This window comes from Crinia signifera, chromosome 1 (genome assembly GCF_055691185.1).
Source record: "Crinia signifera chromosome 1, ASM5569118v1, whole genome shotgun sequence".
Classification (NCBI taxonomy): Eukaryota; Metazoa; Chordata; class Amphibia; order Anura; family Myobatrachidae; genus Crinia; species Crinia signifera.
The window spans coordinates 1,050,792-1,075,630 of record NC_139217.1 but is presented as its reverse complement, the minus strand read 5'-3'; the positions used below and the strand labels follow the sequence as shown (position 1 = coordinate 1,075,630).

General features: G+C 54.7%; 1 protein-coding gene across 2 annotated transcripts in view; it reads left to right on the top strand.

Moving 5' to 3' along the window:
* The window catches only part of ADISSP (adipose secreted signaling protein), a 94,806-nt gene that overhangs the window by 31,062 nt on the left and 38,905 nt on the right, over positions 1–24,839 (top strand). For both annotated transcript variants that reach the window (XM_083158317.1, XM_083158367.1), the window contains exons 2-3: positions 7,346–7,428; positions 19,433–19,575. In XM_083158317.1, the coding sequence (XP_083014443.1) occupies positions 7,410–7,428; positions 19,433–19,575 (162 nt within the window). In that variant the 5' untranslated portion in view covers positions 7,346–7,409. The remainder of the gene's footprint in view (positions 1–7,345; positions 7,429–19,432; positions 19,576–24,839) is intronic.

Genomic DNA, 24,839 nt, shown 5'->3' with positions numbered 1-24,839 from the left:
AACAAAATTACGATTAAAAAGAAGGATAGGAACAACGCCTTCAGCACCAAGAGACCGGTGCTCAATGCGTTGATCCAAGAACTGCAAACGGAATTAAAAGTTAATAATAATGAGAAGGATGTACTGAGATTAAGAATAGCTGAACTACAGGGGAAAGAAGTGGCAGAGAGCGCGGGACTTCCCCCTAACAGGGGGTCGGATGTGGTGGAAACGGGATCAGAAGGGGAGAACTCTCTCTATGACCACATCCGGGTACTGGAGGGGGAGGGAGTGCCGGGTCCAGTATCACAATCAGAGGAGATGGAGGTCCAGTCCGCGGTTAAAGGGGTAATAGTTGAGACCGTGTTTGGGGACAAAGTTAGGATTCAGGGTACGGGCGATGGTGCCACTGTTAAGGAAAAACAGAAGAAAGGGGAAGGTGAAAGGCGATTGACTAGGGGTGCCAGTGGACCCAGTATGGCGGTGCGGGTGGTGCCTCCTGTGCGCACTGTGACCTCAGCGGCTCCTGTGGCCCCTGCGGCACCGGTGTCTTCTGTAGCACCGGTGGTAGTGCCGCCTGTGGCTTCTTACGCTGGAGTTCTGTCTGCAGGTCCGGTGCGTGTGGAGACATCCAGGCCCAAGCCTACGTGGGGACAGCCGGCAAAGAGGAGGAATGCCGTCCAGTTAAAGTGGGTGACAGAGGGACTAACTCCCACCTCTGCGGATGTTCTGGATAGGCTCTTTCTTCTGGGCTTTAAGAAAGAGGATTTCTTTGCATGTATACACCCGGTAGGCGCCCCTGAGTTTGATATCAGCTTCATGACATACTACGGTTTACAAAAGTTCTGGTCCAAGTGGGGGGAGGTAAAGCATAACGACTGGTGGAATAAATTTAAGGCCTATGCCATAACCAGGCAAGAAAGAGTTAAAGTGAATGTACTCGTTCGGAATGAGTCCCTGAGCCCATCGGATATTTGTTTCTGGCTGCAGAGGCATGGGGCGAAGCTTTTGTCCCCTTTAGAGAAGGTTCCAGGGGCTAGGGATGTGTGGGGTGGGGCATGGGCGGTCTATGCAAATTTAAGGGAGGGTTGCCACATACCATCAGCTGCATTCATAGGCAAGGATAGGGTGCAGTGCTTTTACCCCGGTCAGCCCAGAGAGTGTCACAGGTGTGGGGACTTTCGCCACTATAGTCGTGACTGTCCAAGCCAGAAGTGTTCAAGATGTAATAGCCTCGGGCATTTGGCCAAAGATTGCGACAAAATAGTTTGTAATTTGTGTGGGGATGATGGCCATGCCTTTTCCAGCTGCCCGATGGCTTTCCACAACACCTCTTTAGACAGGGAGATGGAGGGGGCGGCAGTGGAGGTGGAGGGTGGGCTGGTGGGGGCTCCATCGGTGGTGTCGGCTGGAGTCGTGATCCAGTCGGGCCTTTCCGGGGGGCCCCAGCAGCCCAATCCTGGCCCCCTGTCGGCTCTGACCTCCCAGTTGCAGAGGGTAGTGGAGGGACCCTCTGGTGTGTCTGATAAGGTGGTGGCTCGGAAGAGCGGAGTGGAAGATGCCCCTTTTCAGCTGGTGGGGAAAGGGAAGGGGAAGAAAAAGAAGGATAAGGCGGACAAGCAGATTAGCCTATCAAACAGCTTTTTCTCCCTGGCAAGCGAAGAGGAGGCAGAGGAGGAAGGGGACGTGGTGAAGGAGGCGGACGGCAGTCTTGTGCTGAGGCCAAAGAGGCAGAGGTTGAGGAAGAAAAGAAAGGTGGATGAGCAGCCTAGCCTTGCCCAGGAGAAAGCAAACGAGGGGGTAGAGCCCTTTGTCCTGAAGTGTAGGTCCTTCCTGAAAAATGCCGCTTCTGGGGTTCAGAAAAAAGTATGCACGGTGGAGGACTTGGCTCCTCAATTGAGGAAGGATGGGGTGGAAGATGTGCTGGTGGAGCAGAAGGTAACGGGACCGGTGGTTCAGCTGTGACAGGGTGACGGCCAGGTAGGCGTCGCGGGGCCTCCCCTGTCTGGCGCTGTCCCTGATCCGGATCCCGGTGGCTCTAACCTCATCGGTCCTCATGTCGACCCAGGTCCTCCCGTGGTGGTCGACAACACTCCTCAGGGTACACCTCTGGGGGCATCGCTGGCTCAGGTGTCTGGGGGCGGTGTTCCTGACAAGGGGGTTCTTGAGGAAGTCAAGAAGGTTGTCGAGATAATAGAGGTGGTGGAAGATGATATCCTGCCAATTGTGGAGGAGGAGGATGTCGGCCCGGGGGTCAGTGTTAAGAGGTGGGGGTCGGATGACGACCTTCAGGATAAGCGTGTGAAGAGGAAGTGATCTGGTCCCTACGCTCGGTGACTCTGAAGGATGGCCCCCCAGCCCATAAGATTTGCCACACACAATGTGGCATCTATCTTGTCCGTGCGTGCTCGGCAGTTAGCTTATGATTTTTTCAATTCCTTAAATGTAGATTTTGTTTTTTTGCAGGAGACCAGATTGAGGCGGCTCGCGGATATTCACAAGGCAAAAACCGAGTGGAGACGTGGGCCGTCCTTCTGGTCTCTGGCTGCCGAGCCGTACGGAGGGCTGGGGATTCTTTTTACCACCGAAGTTACCATCCAGCGAGTCATCGAGGTACAAGTAGGCAGGTGTATGGTTTTGGATGTCAATCTGAAGGGGCACGACCTGAGGCTTATTAATATCTATGGGCCCCAGACTAAGTGGGACAGGAAGTGTCTTTTCAGAGAGATAAAACCGTATCTCTTCGTAGCCCGGCAGATAGTCTTTGGCGGTGATTTTAACACCATAATTAGGCCCAAAGACAGGGGAGGGTCAAGGGCTACTCTGGGCTACGACTCCCTCTTTCTAGTGAGTATGATTAGACAGTCGGGTCTGGTGGATGTGCACGTTCGACACTCCCCAGACCTCACGGGGTTCACCTTCACCTATCATAGAGGTAGTTGTAGGAGTAGAATAGATAGGGTTTTTGTTAAGGAGAGCTCGAAAACCTCGGTTCCCAAGCTGAGGCCGGTAGAGTTCTCCGATCACGTTTGTCTGTGTGTATCCTTGAACGCCTCAGAGTCCCCTCAGAAAGGCCGGGGCCTTTGGCGCTTGAACTCCAAACTCCTTGAGAGGGAAGAGGTTAGACAGTCCTTCAGGGACTTCTTTCAATCTCAGGAGTCACTTTTGGAGGCGGGTTGGAACAGGTCTGAGTGGTGGGAGGTATGTAAAAAAAGGACTCGCAGCTTTTTTCGCGACCTCGTAGCCAGAGAGAACTTGGTCAGGAACCGTGTCTACTGTGCCTTGAGAAAGAAATTGGATTTCCTGATCTCTGAGCAGGGTGATGGTGGGGAAATCTCCCGGGTGAAAGCTCAGATGAAGGAGTACCAGTACAACCGATATGCTTCTTTGATTTTGGAGAGGGATTATGGGAAATACCACTCGCCTGATCCCTACCAGAATTGCAGGAGTTCGGTTGACTGTAAGGAGGTGAGAGGGTTGTATGATGGCCAGGGTGTCCTCCGCGAGGATCGGGAGGGCATCCTGGGAGTTGTGCAATCCTTCTACTCCGACCTTCTATCTGAGAAGCCGCCTATCAGAGAGAAGATGGAACGGTTTCTTTTGGAGACGCCAGGTCTCGAGAGTCATGGTAGTGCTCTTGATTCCCTTGGTGAGGAGATAACTGTGGACGAGGTCAAAAAGGCCATAGGCTCCTTGTCTATGAAAAAGGCCCCAGGTCCGGATGGGTTAACCTCCGAATTCTTTAAGTGTTTTTGTGACCTCTTGGCCCCTCGTCTCGTGGAAGTGTTTAATGAGTGCCTGGGTGAGGGCCTGCTCCCTCCTTCCATGAGATTGTCCGCCCTTATCTTGCTCTCCAAAGGGAGGGACCCGTCCCGTGTTGAGAACTGGCGCCCCATTGCCCTTCTCGATACGGATAGGAAGATTCTGGCAAAGGTGCTCTTTAACAGACTGATGGAAGTTTCCGAGTCTTTGCTTTCGCCTTCTCAGCACTGCACTGTGAAAGGCAGGAGCACTTTTAGTGCTGTCCTTGGCATCCGGGAGGCCGTGGAGCGGTGCAGGGCTGAGAAGTGGGGAAAGTACCTGCTGGCGTTGGATCAGGCAAAGGCTTTTGACAGGGTAAACCACGAATACCTGTGGGCTCTACTGGCTAGGTATGGCCTCCCAGTGAGGGTGGTAAATTGGCTGCGGGTAATCTACAGGCAAGCCGAGAGCTTCCCTCTTGTGAATGGTTGGGTAGGTCCGACCTTTTCAGTGAATTCGGGTGTTCGGCAGGGCTGCCCTCTAAGCCCCCTCCTGTATGTTTTTGCCATCGACCCCTTCATTAGAAGGCTGGAGGGTGGCATTGTGAGGGGAGTCCAGCTGAGCCCGGAGCATTCGCTGGAGGCAGTGGCCTACGCGGACGATGTCACCGTCATCCTGTCGGACCCATCGGAGGCGGATGCGGTGGTATCGGCCATCCAGGAATACTCGTTGGCGTCGGGTTCCCTGGTCAATCAGGACAAGAGTGAGGTTTTCTGGATGGGGGAGGAGGGCCAGGAATTTGACCTTCCGGATGGTCTCCCCCGGGCGAGCCAGGTGATCAAAGTTTTAGGCATCGAATTTGGCCCGGGCGATTACGCCACGCGAAATTGGGATTCCAGACTGGTAGAGGCCGGCCAGAAGGTAGAGCGCTGGAAGAGGTGGAAGCTGTCTCTCAGGGAAAGGGTGGACCTGATCAAGACTTACCTGATCCCTGTGTTCTTGTACGTCAGCTATGTGTGCCTTTTGCCAGAGTCGAGATGGGCGAAGATTTATGCTTTGTTTTTCCAGATGCTCTGGGGAAACAAACTAAATCTGATCAAGAGGACTGTCACCTACAGGTCGAGGAGGGAAGGAGGCCTGGGTATGGTCAACCCGGTGCTATTCTTTTTGATGACCTTTATTAAATTACATCTGTCAAGCCTCCAATTAGAGGCTCCTCCTCGATGGGTAGAAGGTTTCAGAGTCTGGGTGTCTCCTTTCCTCAACGCATGGTTAGAGGGAGGGTGTGTTAAAAGCCTGCGAGTCCGCCGTGGATACCTCCCGGCCTACGTGGCTCCTGTCTTGAAAGTGACAAGGCGGTGGGGCCTGGAAGCGGGAACAGTCAAAGGTTCTTCTAGAAGGGAGCTGGAGAAGAAGGTTTTGCAGTCCCACTTCCGGGAACAGCTGTCACTGAGGGACTGCCCGGGTAATTTGTCATCAGAGGGGCTGGCCCTTGTTAATTCCGGGAGGATCCCTCTGAAATATCAAGACATTGCCTGGCTCTCCTTCCACGGGAGGCTTTACGTGAGGGGAAACCTGAAGCATAGAAATGCCGATGATCGTGGTTGTCCACGGGAGGAGTGTCTGGGGGAGGAGGAGACTATGGACCATTTCTTGCTCAGGTGTCCCTTCAATGTGGAGGTTTACAAGGGTGTTTCCAGGGCCTTGGGAATCCCGTGCCTTTCGGGGCTTAGTTACCCGGAGTGGGCCTATGGGGCGTTCAAGCGTCCGGGTCGGTTTGAGTTATCCACTTTGTTCTTAGTCAGCATAGTTGTTAGATATTTCACGTGGAATGCACGGTGTCAGGTATCCATTAGGCAGAAAGTCCTCCCCTGTGTGGTGGTGGTTACTGACATTTTGCACGAGGTGTGGAAATTGAGGGATCTGGAGAGACGCCGGATGGAGGCCGGGAGATGGGCCAGGCTGTGGCGCCATCTTCGGCCCCCTTGAGTGGGCGGCTGACCTACGGTAGTCTCTCTGGCTTGTGGCTTTGCTATCCTTTCACTCCCTTAGATGTGCATTACACAAAATATGCGGTTTTACATATGCCTGTAGCACCAGATCATTTCCTCTTGCATGCAGTTGTAAATACCGCATGTAAATAGGTTTGTTGTGTTATGTGATATTGTATGATGCATTATGTTTCCAGCTGATGTATTGTGTATTATTCATGTGAAAAGCCCGCTTTTCTTTTCTTTTAAATTCTAAGACCGTTGTAAGTGGACTTTATACGGTCTTTTCATGGACAATGTTTTTACTCAAGAAAAGGGGCTCATGTATAATCGCATGTACTTGTTTTTCTGTATGAAATGTTTATGCCTTTCTGTTGCAAGTTCTAAATAAAGAAATATGACCTGTATTAGGGGAGGGTGTGTGACGTCAGCACCAGGCCGGATATAACTGTATTAGGGGAGGGTGTGTGATGTCAGCACCAGGCTGGATATACCCGTATTAGGGGAGGGTGCGTGACGTCAGCACCAGGCCGGATATACATGTATTAGGGGAGGGTGTGTGATGTCAGCACCAGGCCGGATATGCCTGTATTAGGGGAGGGTGTGTGACATCAGCACCAGGCCGGATATACCCGTATTAGGGGAGGGTGCGTGACGTCAGCACCAGGCCAGATATACCTGTATTAGGGGAGGGTGTGTGACGTCAGCACCAGGCCGGATATAACTGTATTAGGGGAGGGTGTGTGACATCAGCACCAGGCCGGATATACCCGTATTAGGGGAGGGTGCGTGACGTCAGCACCAGGCCAGATATACCTGTATTAGGGGAGGGTGTGTGATGTCAGCACCAGGCCGGATATGCCTGTATTAGGGGAGGGTGTGTGACGTCAGCACCAGGCCGGATATGCCTGTATTAGGGGAGGGTGTGTGACGTCAGCACCAGGCCGGATATACCTGTATTAGGGGAGGGTGCGTGATGTCAGCACCAGGCCGGATATGCCTGTATTAGGGGAGGGTGTGTGACGTCAGCACCAGGACGGATATGCCTGTATTAGGAGAGGGTGCGTGACGTCAGCACCAGGCCGGATATGCCTGTATTAGGGGAGGGTGTGTGATGTCAGCACCAGGCCGGATATACCTGTATTAGGGGAGGGTGTGTGACGTCAGCACCAGGACGGATATGCCTGTATTAGGGGAGGGTGTGTGATGTCAGCACCAGGCGGGATACGCCTGTATTAGGGGAGTGTGTGTGTGACGTCAGCACCAGGCGGGATACGCCTGTATTAGGGGAGTGTGTGTGTGACGTCAGCACCAGGCCGGATATTCCTGTATTAGGTTAGGGTGTGTGACGTCAGCACCAGGCCGGATACACCTGTGTTAGGGGAGGGTGTGTGACATCAGCACCAGGCCGGATATGCCTGTATTACGGGAGGGTGTGTGATGTCACACCAGGCCGTCTCCTTATACCAGTACTGGGTCTCTGGTTCTCACTGCCGTTACCCCGGGCCCTGGTGGGTGAGATGGTGTAATGTGATATATTGGTATAGTATGTTCTCATTGTATTTGGGGTAGAGGGGTTCTCCTTATAATAGTGCTGGGTCTCTGGTTCTCACTGTATGTTCTGTCTTGTCCAGGCTCAGCGGAGACCAGGATGGTGGGCTGTTTCTGACGGGTTGAGAAGACTGGCTGGTACCATAAATGGCTGCAGCTAAGAAAGGTAAAAGCTATGCGCGGTCGGCTGACATATGCTGCCGTGTACAGTGGCCGGGGTGCGCGGTCAGCCGACGTATGCTGCAGTGTACAGTGACCGGGGTGCGCGGTCAGCCGACATAAGCTGCAGTGTACAGTGACCGGGGTGCGCGGTCAGCTGACATATGCTGCAGTGTACAGTGACCGGGGTGCAGTGTTATTGGGGGCTCATCAGTGCATGACTGGATGTCGCTGCCTCTTCTGTCTAACACAATGAACTGGCACGTAACTCCCCAGGGCCCTCATATCATACATGTCTTACCCAGGGTTGCCGACCCTCCCGGAATTCCCGGGAGTCTCCCGAAAATCGGGTCCCCCTCCCGGCCCCTCTGAAGGGTGGGCAACCCTCCCGGAATCTGGGGGACCCCCCTGAACCCACCGAATCGCGGCATGTAAATGCCGCAATCCGCGGGTCTCAGAGGAGGGGGCGGAGCTTAAATGGCACAATCGCGTCATTTTAGCCCCGCCCCCTCCATGGATATCAGTCATTTCTACTATTTCCCACAGTGGGGGCGGGGCTTAATGACGTCACCGTCAAGCCCCGCCCCTGATCGGGTAAGCAAAGTCTCCTCTCCGGGCTTCTCCCGGAGAGGAGCATTAAAAAGTCGGCAACCCTGGTCTTACCCTCACTCGTGACGTTACCACTGTGCGTGTATAATCCTGTCCTGCTCTGTATTTGTGTGTCCATCTTGTCTCTGTGGCTCTGGTTCCTGTGCGGTGTGGTCCCTGCGCACTAATGTTCTAAGCTCCGATCCTGCAGGCTGTGCCTCTTATTGTCCATGGCAGGCAGGTGGTATGTGAGCAGACAATAACCTTATTATCTGCAGCCTGTGTAATGTGAGCACGACGAGACCCCTGAGGAGGCGTCTGACCTTAAACTGCAGCCAGGGAGCCGCCTGCATCTGCTGCAGCACACCGTGGTTCTGTTACCTGGCAGCATGGCCTGGTCTGTCTGTATCTGAGGATTATCATACCGGGCTCTTATCCCCTGAGGATGTGTCTGACCTTACACTGCAGCCAGGGAGCCTCCTGCATCTGCTGCAGCACACCGTGGTTCTGTTACCTGGCAGCATGGCCTGGTCTGTCTGTATCTGAGGGTTATCATACCGGGCTCTTATCCCCTGAGGAGGTGTCTGACCTTACACTGCAGCCAGGGAGCCTCCTGCATCTGCTGCAGCACACCGTGGTTCTGTTACCTGGCAGCATGGCCTGGTCTGTCTGTATCTGAGGATTATCATACCGGGCTCTTATCCCCTGAGGAGGTGTCTGACCTTACACTGCAGCCAGGGAGCCGCCTGCATCTGCTGCAGCACACCGTGGTTCTGTTACCTGGCAGCATGGCTCGGTCTGTCTGTATCTGAGGATTATCATACCAGGCTCTTATCCCCTGAGGAGGTGTCTGACCTTACACTGCAGCCAGGGAGCCTCCTGCATCTGCTGCAGCACACCGTGGTTCTGTTACCTGGCAGCATGGCCTGGTCTGTCTGTATCTGAGGATTATCATACCGGGCTCTTATCCCCTGAGGAGGTGTCTGACCTTACACTGCAGCCAGGGAGCCTCCTGCATCTGCTGCAGCACACCGTGGTTCTGTTACCTGGCAGCATGGCTCGGTCTGTCTGTATCTGAGGGTTATCATACCGGGCTCTTATCCCCTGAGGAGGTGTCTGACCTTACACTGCAGCCAGGGAGCCGCCTGCATCTGCTGCAGCACACCGTGGTTCTGTTACCTGGCAGCATGGCCCTGTCTGTCTGTATCTGAGGATTATCATACCGGGCTCTTATCCCCTGCGGAGGTGTCTGACCTTACACTGCAGCCAGGGAGCCTCCTGCATCTGCTGCAGCACACCGTGGTTCTGTTACCTGGCAGCATGGCTCGGTCTGTCTGTATCTGAGGGTTATCATACCGGGCTCTTATCCCCTGAGGAGGTGTCTGACCTTACACTGCAGCCAGGGAGCCTCCTGCATCTGCTGCAGCACACCGTGGTTCTGTTACCTGGCAGCATGGCCTGGTCTGTCTGTATCTGAGGGTTATCATACCGGGCTCTTATCCCCTGAGGAGGTGTCTGACCCTACACTGCAGCCAGGGAGCCTCCTGCATCTGCTGCAGCACACCGTGGTTCTGTTACCTGGCAGTATGGCCTGGTCTGTCTGTATCTGAGGGTTATCATACCGGGCTCTTATCCCCTGAGGAGGTGTCTGACCTTACACTGCAGCCAGGGAGCCGCCTGCATCTGCTGCAGCACACCGTGGTTCTGTTACCTGGCAGCATGGCCTGGTCTGTCTGTATCTGAGGGTTATCATACCGGGCTCTTATCCCCTGAGGAGGTGTCTGACCTTACACTGCAGCCAGGGAGCCTCCTGCATCTGCTGCAGCACACCGTGGTTCTGTTACCTGGCAGCATTGCCTGGTCTGTCTGTATCTGAGGGTTATCATACCGGGCTCTTATCCCCTGAGGAGGTGTCTGACCTTACACTGCAGCCAGGGAGCCGCCTGCATCTGCTGCAGCACACCGTGGTTCTGTTACCTGGCAGCATGGCCTTTTCTGTCTGTATCTGAGGGTTATCATACCGGGCTCTTATCCCCTGAGGAGGTGTCTGACCTTACACTGCAGCCAGGGAGCCTCCTGCATCTGCTGCAGCACACCGTGGTTCTGTTACCTGGCAGCATGGCCTGGTCTGTCTGTATCTGAGGATTATCATACCGGGCTCTTATCCCCTGAGGAGGTGTCTGACCTTACACTGCAGCCAGGGAGCCTCCTGCATCCGCTGCAGCACACCGTGGTTCTGTTACCTGGCAGCATGGCCCGGTCTGTCTGTATCTGAGGGTTATCATACCGGGCTCTTATCCCCTGAGGAGGTGTCTGACCTTACACTGCAGCCAGGGAGCCTCCTGCATCTGCTGCAGCACACCGTGGTTCTGTTACCTGGCAGCATGGCCTGGTCTGTCTGTATCTGAGGGTTATCATACCGGGCTGTTATCCCCTGAGGAGGTGTCTGACCTTACACTGCAGCCAGGGAGCCGCCTGCATCTGCTGCAGCACACCGTGGTTCTGTTACCTGGCAGCATGGCCCGGTCTGTCTGTATCTGAGGATTATCATACCGGGCTCTTATCCCCTGAGGAGGTGTCTGACCTTACACTGCAGCCAGGGAGCCTCCTGCATCTGCTGCAGCACACCGTGGTTCTGTTACCTGGCAGCACGGCCTGGTCTGTCTGTATCTGAGGGTTATCATACCGGGCTCTTATCCCCTGAGGAGGTGTCTGACCTTACACTGCAGCCAGGGAGCCTCCTGCATCTGCTGCAGCACACCGTGGTTCTGTTACCTGGCAGCATGGCCTGGTCTGTCTGTATCTGAGGGTTATCATACCGGGCTCTTATCCCCTGAGGAGGTGTCTGACCTTACACTGCAGCCAGGGAGCCGCCAGCATCTGCTGCAGCACACCGTGGTTCTGTTACCTGGCAGCATGGCCCGGTCTGTCTGTATCTGAGGGTTATCATACCGGGCTCTTATCCCCTGAGGAGGTGTCTGACCTTACACTGCAGCCAGGGAGCCGCCTGCATCTGCTGCAGCACACCGTGGTTCTGTTACCTGGCAGCATGGCCCGGTCTGTCTGTATCTGAGGGTTATCATACTGGGCTCTTATCCCCTGAGGAGGTGTCTGACCTTACACTGCAGCCAGGGAGCCGCCTGCATCTGCTGCAGCACACCGTGGTTATGTTACCTGGCAGCATGGCCTGGTCTGTCTGTATCTGAGGGTTATCATACCGGGCTCTTATCCCCTGAGGAGGTGTCTGACCTTACACTGCAGCCAGGGAGCCTCCTGCATCTGCTGCAGCACACCGTGGTTCTGTTACCTGGCAGCATGGCCTGGTCTGTCTGTATCTGAGGGTTATCATACCGGGCTCTTATCCCCTGAGGAGGTGTCTGACCTTACACTGCAGCCAGGGAGCCGCCTGCATCTGCTGCAGCACACCGTGGTTCTGTTACCTGGCAGCATGGCCCGGTCTGTCTGTATCTGAGGGTTATCATACCGGGCTCTTATCCCCTGAGGATGTGTCTGACCTTACACTGCAGCCAGGGAGCCTCCTGCATCTGCTGCAGCACACCGTGGTTCTGTTACCTGGCAGCATGGCCCGGTCTGTCTGTATCTGAGGGTTATCATACCGGGCTCTTATCCCCTGAGGAGGTGTCTGACCTTACACTGCAGCCAGGGAGCCGCCTGCATCTGCTGCAGCACACCGTGGTTCTGTTACCTGGCAGCATGGCCCGGTCTGTCTGTATCTGAGGGTTATCATACCGGGCTCTTATCCCCTGAGGAGGTGTCTGACCTTACACTGCAGCCAGGGAGCCGCCTGCATCTGCTGCAGCACACCGTGGTTCTGTTACCTGGCAGCATGGCCTGGTCTGTCTGTATCTGAGGGTTATCATACCGGGCTCTTATCCCCTGAGGAGGTGTCTGACCTTACACTGCAGCCAGGGAGCCGCCTGCATCTGCTGCAGCACACCGTGGTTCTGTTACCTGGCAGCATGGCCTGGTCTGTCTGTATCTGAGGGTTATCATACCGGGCTCTTATCCCCTGAGGAGGCGTCTGACCTTACACTGCAGCCAGGGAGCCGCCTGCATCTGCTGCAGCACACCGTGGTTCTGTTACCTGGCAGCATGGCCTGGTCTGTCTGTATCTGAGGGTTATCATACCGGGCTCTTATCCCCTGAGGAGGTGTCTGACCTTACACTGCAGCCAGGGAGCCTCCTGCATCTGCTGCAGCACACCGTGGTTCTGTTACCTGGCAGCATGGCCTGGTCTGTCTGTATCTGAGGGTTATCATACCCGGCTCTTATCCCCTGAGGAGGTGTCTGACCTTACACTGCAGCCAGGGAGCCTCCTGCAACTGCTGCAGCACACTGTGGTTCTGTTACCTGGCAGCATGGCCCGGTCTGTCTGTATCTGAGGGTTATCATACCGGGCTCTTATCCCCTGAGGAGGTGTCTGACCTTACACTGCAGCCAGGGAGCCGCCTGCATCTGCTGCAGCACACCGTGGTTCTGTTACCTGGCAGCATGGCCTGGTCTGTCTGTATCTGAGGGTTATCATACCGGGCTCTTATCCCCTGGTGTCTGACCTTACACTGCAGCCAGGGAGCCTCCTGCATCTGCTGCAGCACACCGTGGTTCTGTTACCTGGCAGCATGGCCCGGTCTGTCTGTATCTGAGGGTTATCATACCGGGCTCTTATCCCCTGAGGAGGTGTCTGACCTTACACTGCAGCCAGGGAGCCTCCTGCATCTGCTGCAGCACACCGTGGTTCTGTTACCTGGCAGCATGGCCTGGTCTGTCTGTATCTGAGGATTATCATACAGGGCTCTTATCCCCTGAGGAGGTGTCTGACCTTACACTGCAGCCAGGGAGCCGCCTGCATCTACTGCAGCACACCGTGGTTCTGTTACCTGGCAGCATGGCCTGGTCTGTCAGTATCTGAGGGTTATCATACCGGGCTCTTATTCCCTGAGGATGTGTCTGACCCTACACTGCAGCCAGGGAGCCTCCTGCATCTGCTGCAGCACACCGTGGTTCTGTTACCTGGCAGCATGGCCCGGTCTGTCTGTATCTGAGGGTTATCATACCGGGCTCTTATCCCCTGAGGAGGCGTCTGACCTTACACTGCAGCCAGGGAGCCTCCTGCATCCGCTGCAGCACACCGTGGTTCTGTTACCTGGCAGCATGGCCCGGTCTGTCTGTATCTGAGGGTTATCATACTGGGCTGTTATCCCCTGAGGAGGTGTCTGACCTTACCCTGCAGCCAGGGAGCCTCCTGCATCTGCTGCAGCACACCGTGGTTCTGTTACCTGGCAGCATGGCCCGGTCTGTCTGTATCTGAGGGTTATCATACTGGGCTCTTATCCCCTGAGGAGGTGTCTGACCTTACACTGCAGCCAGGGAGCCGCCTGCATCTGCTGCAGCACACCGTGGTTATGTTACCTGGCAGCATGGCCTGGTCTGTCTGTATCTGAGGGTTATCATACCGGGCTCTTATCCCCTGAGGAGGTGTCTGACCTTACACTGCAGCCAGGGAGCCGCCTGCATCTGCTGCAGCACACCGTGGTTCTGTTACCTGGCAGCATGGCTCGGTCTGTCTGTATCTGAGGGTTATCATACTGGGCTCTTATCCCCTGAGGAGGTGTCTGACCTTACACTGCAGCCAGGGAGCCTCCTGCATCTGCTGCAGCACACCGTGGTTCTGTTACCTGGCAGCATGGCCCGGTCTGTCTGTATCTGAGGGTTATCATACCGGGCTCTTATCCCCTGAGGAGGTGTCTGACCTTACACTGCAGCCAGGGAGCTGCCTGCATCTGCTGCAGCACACCGTGGTTCTGTTACCTGGCAGCATGGCCTGGTCTGTCTGTATCTGAGGGTTATCATGGGTTCTTATCCCCTGAGGAGGTGTCTGACCTTACACTGCAGCCAGGGAGCCTCCTGCATCTGCTGCAGCACACCGTGGTTCTGTTACCTGGCAGCATGGCCCGGTCTGTCTGTATCTGAGGGTTATCATACCAGGCTCTTATCCCCTGGTGTCTGACCTTACACTGCAACCAGGGAGCCGCCTGCATCTGCTGCAGCACACTGTGGTTCTGTTACCTGGCAGCATGGCCTGGTCTGTCTGTATCTGAGGGTTATCATACCGGGCTCTTATCCCCTGAGGAGGTGTCTGACCTTACACTGCAGCCAGGGAGCCGCCTGCATCTGTTACAGCACACCGTGGTTCTGTTACCTGGCAGCATGGCCTGGTCTGTCTGTATCTGAGGGTTATCATACCGGGCTCTTATCCCCTGAGGAGGTGTCTGACCTTACACTGCAGCCAGGGAGCCGCCTGCATCTGCTGCAGCACACCGTGGTTCTGTTACCTGGCAGCATGGCCCGGTCTGTCTGTATCTGAGGGTTATCATACCGGGCTCTTATCCCCTGAGGATGTGTCTGACCTTACACTGCAGCCAGGGAGCCTCCTGCATCTGCTGCAGCACACCGTGGTTCTGTTACCTGGCAGCATGGCCCGGTCTGTCTGTATCTGAGGGTTATCATACCGGGCTCTTATCCCCTGAGGAGGTGTCTGACCTTACACTGCAGCCAGGGAGCCTCCTGCATCTGCTGCAGCACACTGTGGTTCTGTTACCTGGCAGCATGGCCCGGTCTGTCTGTATCTGAGGGTTATCATACTGGGCTCTTATCCCCTGAGGAGGTGTCTGACCTTACACTGCAGCCAGGGAGCCGCCTGCATCTGCTGCAGCACACCGTGGTTCTGTTACCTGGCAGCATGGCCTGGTCTGTCTGTATCTGAGGGTTATCATACCGGGCTCTTATCCCCTGAGGATGTGTCTGACCTTACACTGCAGCCAGGGAGCCTCCTGCATCTGCTGCAGCACACTGTGGTTCTGTTACCTGGCAGCATGGCCCGGTCTGTCTGTATCTGAGGATTATCATACCGGGCTCTTATCCCCTGAGGAGGTGTCTGACCTTACACTGCAGCCAGGGAGCCGCCTGCATCTGCTGCAGCACACAGTGGTTCTGTTACCTGGCAGCATGGCCCGGTCTGTCTGTATCTGAGGGTTATCATACCGGGCTCTTATCCCCTGAGGATGTGTCTGACCTTACACTGCAGCCAGGGAGCCTCCTGCATCTGCTGCAGCACACCGTGGTTCTGTTACCTGGCAGCATGGCCCGGTCTGTCTGTATCTGAGGGTTATCATACCGGGCTCTTATCCCCTGAGGAGGTGTCTGACCTTAAACTGCAGCCAGGGAGCCTCCTGCATCTGCTACAGCACACCGTGGTTCTGTTACCTGGCAGCATGGCCTGGTCTGTCTGTATCTGAGGGTTATCATACCGGGCTCTTATCCCCTGAGGAGGTGTCTGACCTTAAACTGCAGCCAGGGAGCCTCCTGCATCTGCTGCAGCACACCGTGGTTCTGTTACCTGGCAGCATGGCCCGGTCTGTCTGTATCTGAGGGTTATCATACCGGGCTCTTATCCCCTGAGGATGTGTCTGACCTTACACTGCAGCCAGGGAGCCGCCTGCATCTGCTGCAGCACACCGTGGTTCTGTTACCTGGCAGCATGGCCCGGTCTGTCTGTATCTGAGGGTTATCATACCGGGCTCTTATCCCCTGAGGAGGTGTCTGACCTTACACTGCAGCCAGGGAGCCGCCTGCATCTGCTGCAGCACACCGTGGTTCTGTTACCTGGCAGCATGGCCTGGTCTGTCTGTATCTGAGGGTTATCATACCGGGCTGTTACCCCCTGAGGAGGTGTCTGACCTTACACTGCAGCCAGGGAGCCGCCTGCATCTGCTGCAGCACACCGTGGTTCTGTTACCTGGCAGCATGGCCTGGTCTGTCTGTATCTGAGGGTTATCATACCGGGCTGTTACCCCCTGAGGAGGTGTCTGACCTTACACTGCAGCCAGGGAGCCGCCTGCATCTGCTGCAGCACACCGTGGTTCTGTTACCTGGCAGCATGGCCTGGTCTGTCTGTATCTGAGGGTTATCATACCGGGCTCTTATCCCCTGAGGAGGTGTCTGACCTTACGCTGCAGCCAGGGAGCCGCCTGCATCTGCTGCAGCACACCGTGGTTCTGTTACCTGGCAGCATGGCCTGGTCTGTCTGTATCTGAGGGTTATCATACCGGGCTCTTATCCCCTGAGGAGGTGTCTGACCTTACGCTGCAGCCAGGGAGCCGCCTGCATCTGCTGCAGCACACCGTGGTTCTGTTACCTGGCAGCATGGCCTGGTCTGTCTGTATCTGAGGGTTATCATACCGGGCTCTTATCCCCTGAGGAGGTGTCTGACCTTACGCTGCAGCCAGGGAGCCTCCTGCATCTGCTGCAGCACACCGTGGTTCTGTTACCTGGCAGCATGGCCTGGTCTGTCTGTATCTGAGGATTATCATACCGGGCTCTTATCCCCTGAGGAGGTGTCTGACCTTACACTGCAGCCAGGGAGCCGCCTGCATCTGCTGCAGCACACCGTGGTTCTGTTACCTGGCAGCATGGCCTGGTCTGTCTGTATCTGAGGGTTATCATACCGGGCTCTTATCCCCTGAGGAGGTGTCTGACCTTACACTGCAGCCAGGGAGCCGCCTGCATCTGCTGCAGCACACCGTGGTTCTGTTACCTGGCAGCATGGCTCGGTCTGTCTGTATCTGAGGGTTATCATACCGGGCTCTTATCCCCTGAGGAGGTGTCTGACCTTACACTGCAGCCAGGGAGCCTCCTGCATCTGCTGCAGCACACCGTGGTTCTGTTACCTGGCAGCATGGCTCGGTCTGTCTGTATCTGAGGGTTATCATACCGGGCTCTTATCCCCTGAGGAGGTGTCTGACCTTACACTGCAGCCAGGGAGCCTCCTGCATCTGCTGCAGCACACCGTGGTTCTGTTACCTGGCAGCATGGCTCGGTCTGTCTGTATCTGAGGGTTATCATACCGGGCTCTTATCCCCTGAGGAGGTGTCTGACCTTTCACTGCAGCCAGGGAGCCTCCTGCATCTGCTGCAGCACACCGTGGTTCTGTTACCTGGCAGCATGGCCTGGTCTGTCTGTATCTGAGGGTTATCATACCGGGCTCTTATCCCCTGAGGAGGTGTCTGACCTTACACTGCAGCCAGGGAGCCGCCTGCATCTGCTGCAGCACACCGTGGTTCTGTTACCTGGCAGCATGGCCTGGTCTGTCTGTATCTGAGGATTATCATACCCGGCTCTTATCCCCTGAGGATGTGTCTGACCTTACACTGCAGCCAGGGAGCCTCCTGCATCTGCTGCAGCACATTGTGGTTCTGTTACCTGGCAGCATGGCCCGGTCTGTCTGTATCTGAGGGTTATCATACCGGGCTCTTATCCCCTGAGGAGGCGTCTGACCTTACACTGCAGCCAGGGAGCCTCCCGCATCTGCTGCAGCACACCGTGGTTCTGTTACCTGGCAGCACGGCCTGGTCTGTCTGTATCTGAGGATTATCATACCGGGCTCTTATCCCCTGAGGAGGTGTCTGACCTTACACTGCAGCCAGGGAGCCACCTGCATCTGCTGCAGCACACCGTGGTTCTGTTACCTGGCAGCATGGCCTGGTCTGTCTGTATCTGAGGGTTATCATACCGGGCTGTTATCCCCTGAGGAGGTGTCTGACCTTACCCTGCAGCCAGGGAGCCTCCTGCATCTGCTGCAGCACACCGTGGTTCTGTTACCTGGCAGCACGGCCTGGTCTGTCTGTATCTGAGGGTTATCATACCGGGCTCTTATCCCCTGAGGAGGTGTCTGACCTTACACTGCAGCCAGGGAGCCGCCTGCATCTGCTGCAGCACACCGTGGTTCTGTTACCTGGCAGCACGGCCTGGTCTGTCTGTATCTGAGGGTTATCATACCGGGCTCTTATCCCCTGAGGAGGTGTCTGACCTTACACTGCAGCCAGGGAGCCTCCTGCATCTGCTGCAGCACACCGTGGTTCTGTTACCTGGCAGCATGGCCTGGTCTGTCTGTATCTGAGGGTTATCATACCGGGCTCTTATCCCCTGAGGAGGTGTCTGACCTTACACTGCAGCCAGGGAGCCTCCTGCATCTGCTGCAGCACACCGTGGTTCTGTTACCTGGCAGCATGGCCTGGTCTGTCTGTATCTGAGGATTATCATACCGGGCTCTTATCCCCTGAGGAGGTGTCTGACCTTACACTGCAGCCAGGGAGCCTCCTGCATCTGCTGCAGCACACCGTGGTTCTGTTACCTGGCAGCATGGCCCGGTCTGTCTGTATCTGAGGATTATCATACCGGGCTCTTATCCCCTGAGGAGGTGTCTGACCTTACACTGCAGCCAGGGAGCCTCCTGCATCTGCTGCAGCACACCGTGGTTCTGTTACCTGGCAGCATGGCCCGGTCTGTCTGTATCTGAGGGTTATCATACCGGGCTCTTATCCCCTGAGGAGGTGTCTGACCTTACACTGCAGCCAGGGAGCCGCCTGCATCTGCTGCAGCACACCGTGTTTCTGTTACCTGGCAGCATGGCCTGGTCTGTCTGTATCTGAGGGTTATCATACCGGGCTCTTATCCCCTGAGGAGGTGTCTGACCTTACACTGCAGCCAGGGAGCCGCCTGCATCTGCTGCAGCACACCGTGGTTCTGTTACCTGGCAGCATGGCCTGGTCTGTCTGTATCTGAGGGTTATCATACCGGGCTCTTACCCCCTGAGGAGGTGTCTGACCTTACACTGCAGCCAGGGAGCCTCCTGCATCTGCTGCAGCACACCGTGGTTCTGTTACCTGGCAGCATGGCCCGGTCTGTCTGTATCTGAGGGTTATCATACCGGGCTCTTATCCCCTGAGGAGGTGTCTGACCTTACACTGCAGCCAGGGAGCCTCCTGCATCTACTGCAGCACACTGTGGTTCTGTTACCTGGCAGCATGGCTCGGTCTGTCTGTATCTGAGGGTTATCATACCGGGCTGTTACCCCCTGAGGAGAGGATCTTTCCTTACCTGCTTATCAAATCTGGTCGGACATTGTTCATCTTTGGAAGTCCCTTGCCTGAATTGACATGGACACCTGACCACTCACAGCAGTGAGGACTCTCGAGTTGGCCAATTACATCTTGTGCCTTTGGTTGAGTCCATTACAACTCGTATCAGGATACCATAAAGTGGCTATTAAGGAGTCCATCTCTTACATCAACTTGGATCAGTGTAGGTCAAATCTAACATATATTGGTGATTATAACCATTGGGTCCATTATTATTCAATTTATTGTTTTTAAATTGTGTGGTTTATGTATATCACTGTTATTAAATATTCTCATTGATTCAATTATTTAGCGCTGCTTTTTGTCATTTTATTTATCTGATTCCTGTATAAGAACGAGTTTCCCCCTGGTTTCTCTCCCTACCTGTTGTCTGTGAGTGATTGGAGGGTTATTCTCCTCCTCGTAATGTGTCCTTTACCTCTGCAGGTGTGAAACCTAAAGTGGCTGGTGTCCGATTTGCTGCAGACTTCCCAGAGGTGGGGGCTCACAACCACGTGCACTTTGATGAGAAGTTACATGACTCTGTGGTTATGGTCTCTCAGGAAGAAGATGGACTGTTTTTAGTCAAGGTAAATGCATAGGCCGTGTCCAGAATATTAACCATCAATGTTATTTATTGTGTGACTGTGTACTAGGCCTCCACCATAGTCTGAAGGAAGGTTCTGGGTATGGGACTTGTAGGTTACCAGGCTGCCCATCCACCATAACTTCTTATCTGTGGAGAAGGTGTGGGACATATAGATTAACAGGGCTGACCACCCAACATACTGTAGACCCTCGGCTGGGGAGGAGGCATGGGACCTCCGCCATAGCCTCTCGGCTGGGGAGGAGGCGTGGGACCTCCGCCATAGCTCCTCGGCTGGGGAGGAGGCGTGGGACATCCAACGTACTGTAGCCCCTCGGCTGGGGATGAGGTTAATTAGTCCCTCCATGTCCTGGGTAAAGTATAAAGCATAGCTGGGTATTGGCCAGAGCTGGAGAAAACAACCCTCTCTCGCTCTCCTGCATTAATATCCGGTGAATGTCGGTAGTTGCTATGGCCACGGAGACGGTTTTGCTTGGACTTTGATATGTTGAAACAGCTTTTTACTTTTAAGCTTCCACATAAACACCAAACACAGGAACATGGAGAGATGTCAGAATTATTATATGTTAGCAGCAACTAATCTGATCTGTGGGAGCACAAACCTCTCACCATTAGGGAAGATGTATAGGTCTGATGCAGTGTGAGCAAATGCATTCCTATGCAGACCAGCACATCAGTCCTTGTGATGGGGATAGGAAGAGGCCTCCTTAGTAAGTGTCGCTCATACAGACCAGCACATCAGTCCTTCTGATGTGGCAGACACTGAGGAGGCCTCTTTCTATCCCCGTCAGAAGGACTAATGTGCTGGTCTGCATGAGTGACACTTACTGAGGAGGCCTCTTCCTATCCCCTGTCTGCCTCATCAGAAGGACTGATGTGCTAGTCTGCATGAGGGACACTTACTGAGGAGGCCTCTTCCTATCCCCTAAGTGTCGCTCATGCAGACCAGCACATTAGTCCTTCTGACGGGGATAGGAAGAGACCTCCTCAGTAAGTGTCCCTCATGCAGACCAGCACATCAGTCCTTCTGATGGGGCAGAAGGGGGATAGGAAGAGGCCTCCTCAGTAAGTGTCCCTCATGCAGACTAGCACATCAGTCCTTCTGATGAGGCAGACAGGGGATAAGAAGATGCCTCCTCAGTAAGTGTCACTCATGCAGACCAGCACATCAGGCCTTCTGATGGGGATAGGAAGAGGCCTCCTCAGTAAATGTCCCTCATGCAGACCAGCACATCGGTCCTTCTGACGGGGCAGAAGGGAGCTAGGAAGAGGCCTCCTCAGTAAGTGTCGCTCATGCAGACCAGCACATCAGTCCTTCTGACGGAGTAGGAAGAGGCCTCCTCAGTAAGTGTTGTTCATGCAGACCAGCACATCGGTTCTTCTGACGGGGATAGGAAGAGGCCTCCTCAGTAAGTGTTGCTCATGCAGACCAGCACATCGGTCCTTCTGACTGGGATAGGAAGAGGCCTCCTCAGTAAGTGTTGCTCATGCAGACCAGCACATCAGTCCTTCTTATGGGGCAGAAGGGGGATAGGAAGAGGTCTCCTCAGTAAGTGTTGCTCATGCAGACCAGCACATCAGTCCTTCTGATGGGGCAAAACGGGGATAGGAAGAGGCCTCCTCAGTAAGTGCTGGTCTGCATGAACAACACATCGGTCCTTCTGCCGGGGAGAGGAAGAGACCTCCTCAGTAAGTGTCGCTCATACAGACCAGCACATTAGTCCTTCTGATGTGGCATACAGGGGATAGGAAGATGCCTACTCAGTAAGTGTTGTTCATGCAGATCAGCACCTCAGTCCTTCTGACGGGGGATAAGAAGAGGCCTCCTCAGTAACTGTCCCTCATGCAGACCAGCACATCGGTCCTTCTGATGGGGCAGAAGGGGGATAGGAAGAGGCCTCCTCAGTAAGTGTCCCTCATGCAGACTAGCACATCAGGCCTTCTGATGGGGATAGGAAGAGGCCTCCTCAGTAAATGTCCCTCATGCAGACCAGCACATCGGTCCTTCTGACGGGGCAGAAGGGAGCTAGGAAGAGGCCTCCTCAGTAAGTGTCGCTCATGCAGACCAGCACATCAGTCCTTCTGACAGGGGGTAGGAAGAGGCCTCCTCAGTAAGTGTTGTTCATGCAGACCAGCACATCGGTTCTTCTGACGGGGATAGGAAGAGGCCTCCTCAGTAAGTGTTGTTCATGCAGACCAGCACATCCGTCCTTCTGACTGGGATAGGAAGAGGCCTCCTCAGTAAGTGTTGCTCATGCAGACCAGCACATCGGTCCTTCTGACGGGGATAGGATGAGGCCTCCTCAGTAAGTGTTGCTCATGCAGATTAGCACATTGGTCCTTCTGACTGGGATAGGAAGAGGCCTCCTCAGTAAGTGTTGCTCATGCAGACCAGCACATCAGTCCTTCTTATGGGGCAGAAGGGGGATAGGAAGAGGTCTCCTCAGTAAGTGTTGTTCATGCAGACCAGCACATCAGTCCTTCTGATGGGGCAGAACGGGGATAGGAAGAGGCCTCCTCAGTAAGTGCTGGTCTGCATGAACAACACATCGGTCCTTCTGCCGGGGAGAGGAAGAGACCTCCTCAGTAAGTGTCGCTCATACAGACCAGCACATTAGTCCTTCTGATGTGGCATACAGGGGATAGGAAGATGCCTACTCAGTAAGTGTTGTTCATGCAGATCAGCACCTCAGTCCTTCTGACGGGGGATAGGAAGAGGCCTCCTCAGTAACTGTCCCTCATGCAGACCAGCACATCAATCCTTCTGATGGGGCAGAAGGGGGATAGGAAGAGGCCTCCTCAGTAAGTGTCGCTCATGCAGACAAGCACATCGGTCCTTCTGATGGGGCAGAAGGGGGGCTAGGAAGATGCCTCCTCAGTAAGTGTCGCTTATGCAGACTAGCACATCGGTCCTTCTGACTGGGATAGGAAGAGGCCTCCTCAGTAAGTGTTGCTCATGCAGACCAGCACATCGGTCCTTCTGACGGGGATAGGAAGAGGCCTCCTCAGTAAGTGTTGCTCATGCAGACCAGCACATCGGTCCTTCTGATGGGGATAGGAAGAGGCCTCCTCAGTAAGTGTCCCTCATGCAGACCAGCACATCAGTCCTTCTGATGGGGCAGAAGGGGGATAGGAAGAGGCCTCCTCAGTAAGTGTCGCTCATGCAGACAAGCACATCGGTCCTTCTGACAGGGATAGGAAGAGGCCTCCTCAGTAAGTGTTGCTCATGCAGACCAGCACATCAGTCCTTCTGATGGGGTAGACAGGGGATAGGAAGAGGCCTCCTCAGTAAGTGTTGTTCATGCAGACCAGCACATCGGTCCTTCTGATGGGGCAGATGGGGGATAGGAAGAGGCCTCCTTAGTAAGTGTTGCTCATGCAGACAAGCACATCGGTCCTTCTGACTGGGCAGAAGGGGGCTAGGAAGATACCTCCTCAGTAAGTGTCGCTCATGCAGACCAGCACATCTGTCCTTCTGACGGGGAAAGGAAGAGACCTCCTCAGTAAGTGTCGCTCATGCAGACCAGCACATCTGTCCTTCTGACGGGGATAGGAAGAGACCTCCTCAGTAAGTGTTGCTCATGCAGACCAGCACATCTGTCCTTCTGACGGGGAAAGGATGAGACCTCCTCAGTAAGTGTCACTCATGCAGACCAGCACATCAGTCCTTCTGATGGGGAAAGGAAGAGACCTCCTCAGTAAGTGTTGCTCATGCAGACCAGCACATCGGTCCTTCTGACGGGGATAGGAAGAGACCTCCTCAGTAAGTGTTGCTCATGCAGACCAGCACATCGGTCCTTCTGACGGGGATAGGATGAGGCCTCCTCAGAATGTGTTGCTCATGCAGACCAGCACATCAGTCCTTCTGACGGGGATAGGAAGAGGTCTCCTCAGTAAGTGTCCCTCATGCAGACTAGCACATCAGTCCTTCTGACGGGGATAGGATGAGGCCTCCTCAGAATGTGTTGCTCATGCAGACCAGCACATCAGTCCTTCTGACGGGGATAGGATGAGGCCTCCTCAGTAAGTGTTGCTCATGCAGACCAGCGCATCGGTCCTTCTGATGGGGATAGGATGAGGCCTCCTCAGAAAGTGTTGCTCATGCAGACCAGCACATCGGTCCTTCTGACGGGGATAGGAAGAGACCTCCTCAGTAAGTGTTGCTCATGCAGACCAGCACATGGGTCCTTCTGACGGGGATAGGATGAGGCCTCCTCAGAATGTGTTGCTCATGCAGACCAGCACATCAGTCCTTCTGACGGGGATAGGAAGAGGTCTCCTCATTAAGTGTCCCTCATGCAGACCAGCACATCAGTCCTTCTGACGGGGATAGGAAGAGGTCTCCTCAGTAAGTGTCCCTCATGCAGACTAGCACATCAGTCCTTCTGATGGGGATAGGATGAGGCCTCCTCAGTAAGTGTTGCTCATGCAGACCAGCACATCGGTCCTTCTGACGGGGATAGGATGAGGCCTCCTCAGTAAGTGTCCCTCATGCAGACTAGCACATCGGTCCTTCTGACGGGGATAGGAAGAGACCTCAGTAAGTGTTGCTCATGCAGACCAGCACATCGGTCCTTCTGACGGGGATAGGAAGAGACCTCCTCAGTAAGTGTTGCTCATGCAGACCAACACATGGGTCCTTCTGACGGGGATAGGAAGAGGTCTCCTCAGTAAGTGTCCCTCATGCAGACTAGCACATCAGTCCTTCTGACGGGGATAGGATGAGGCCTCCTCAGTAAGTGTCGCTCATGCAGACCAGCACATCAGTCCTTCTGACGGGGATAGGATGAGGTCTCCTCAGTAAGTGTCCCTCATGCAGACCAGCACATTAGTCCTTCTGACGGGGATAGGATGAGGCCTCCTCAGTAAGTGTCCCTCATGCAGACTAGCACATCAGTCCTTCTGACTGGGATAGGAAGAGACCTCCTCAGTAAGTGTTGCTCATGCAGACCAGCACATCAGTCCTTCTGACGGGGATAGGAAGAGGTCTCCTCAGTAAGTGTCCCTCATGCAGACTAGCACATCAGTCCTTCTGACGGGGATAGGATGAGGCCTCCTCAGAAAGTGTTGCTCATGCAGACTAGCACATCAGTCCTTCTGACGGGGATAGGAAGAGACCTCCTCAGTAAGTGTCCCTCATGCAGACTAGCACATCAGTCCTTCTGACTGGGATAGGAAGAGACCTCCTCAGTAAGTGTCCCTCATGCAGACTAGCACATCAGTCCTTCTGACTGGGATAGGAAGAGA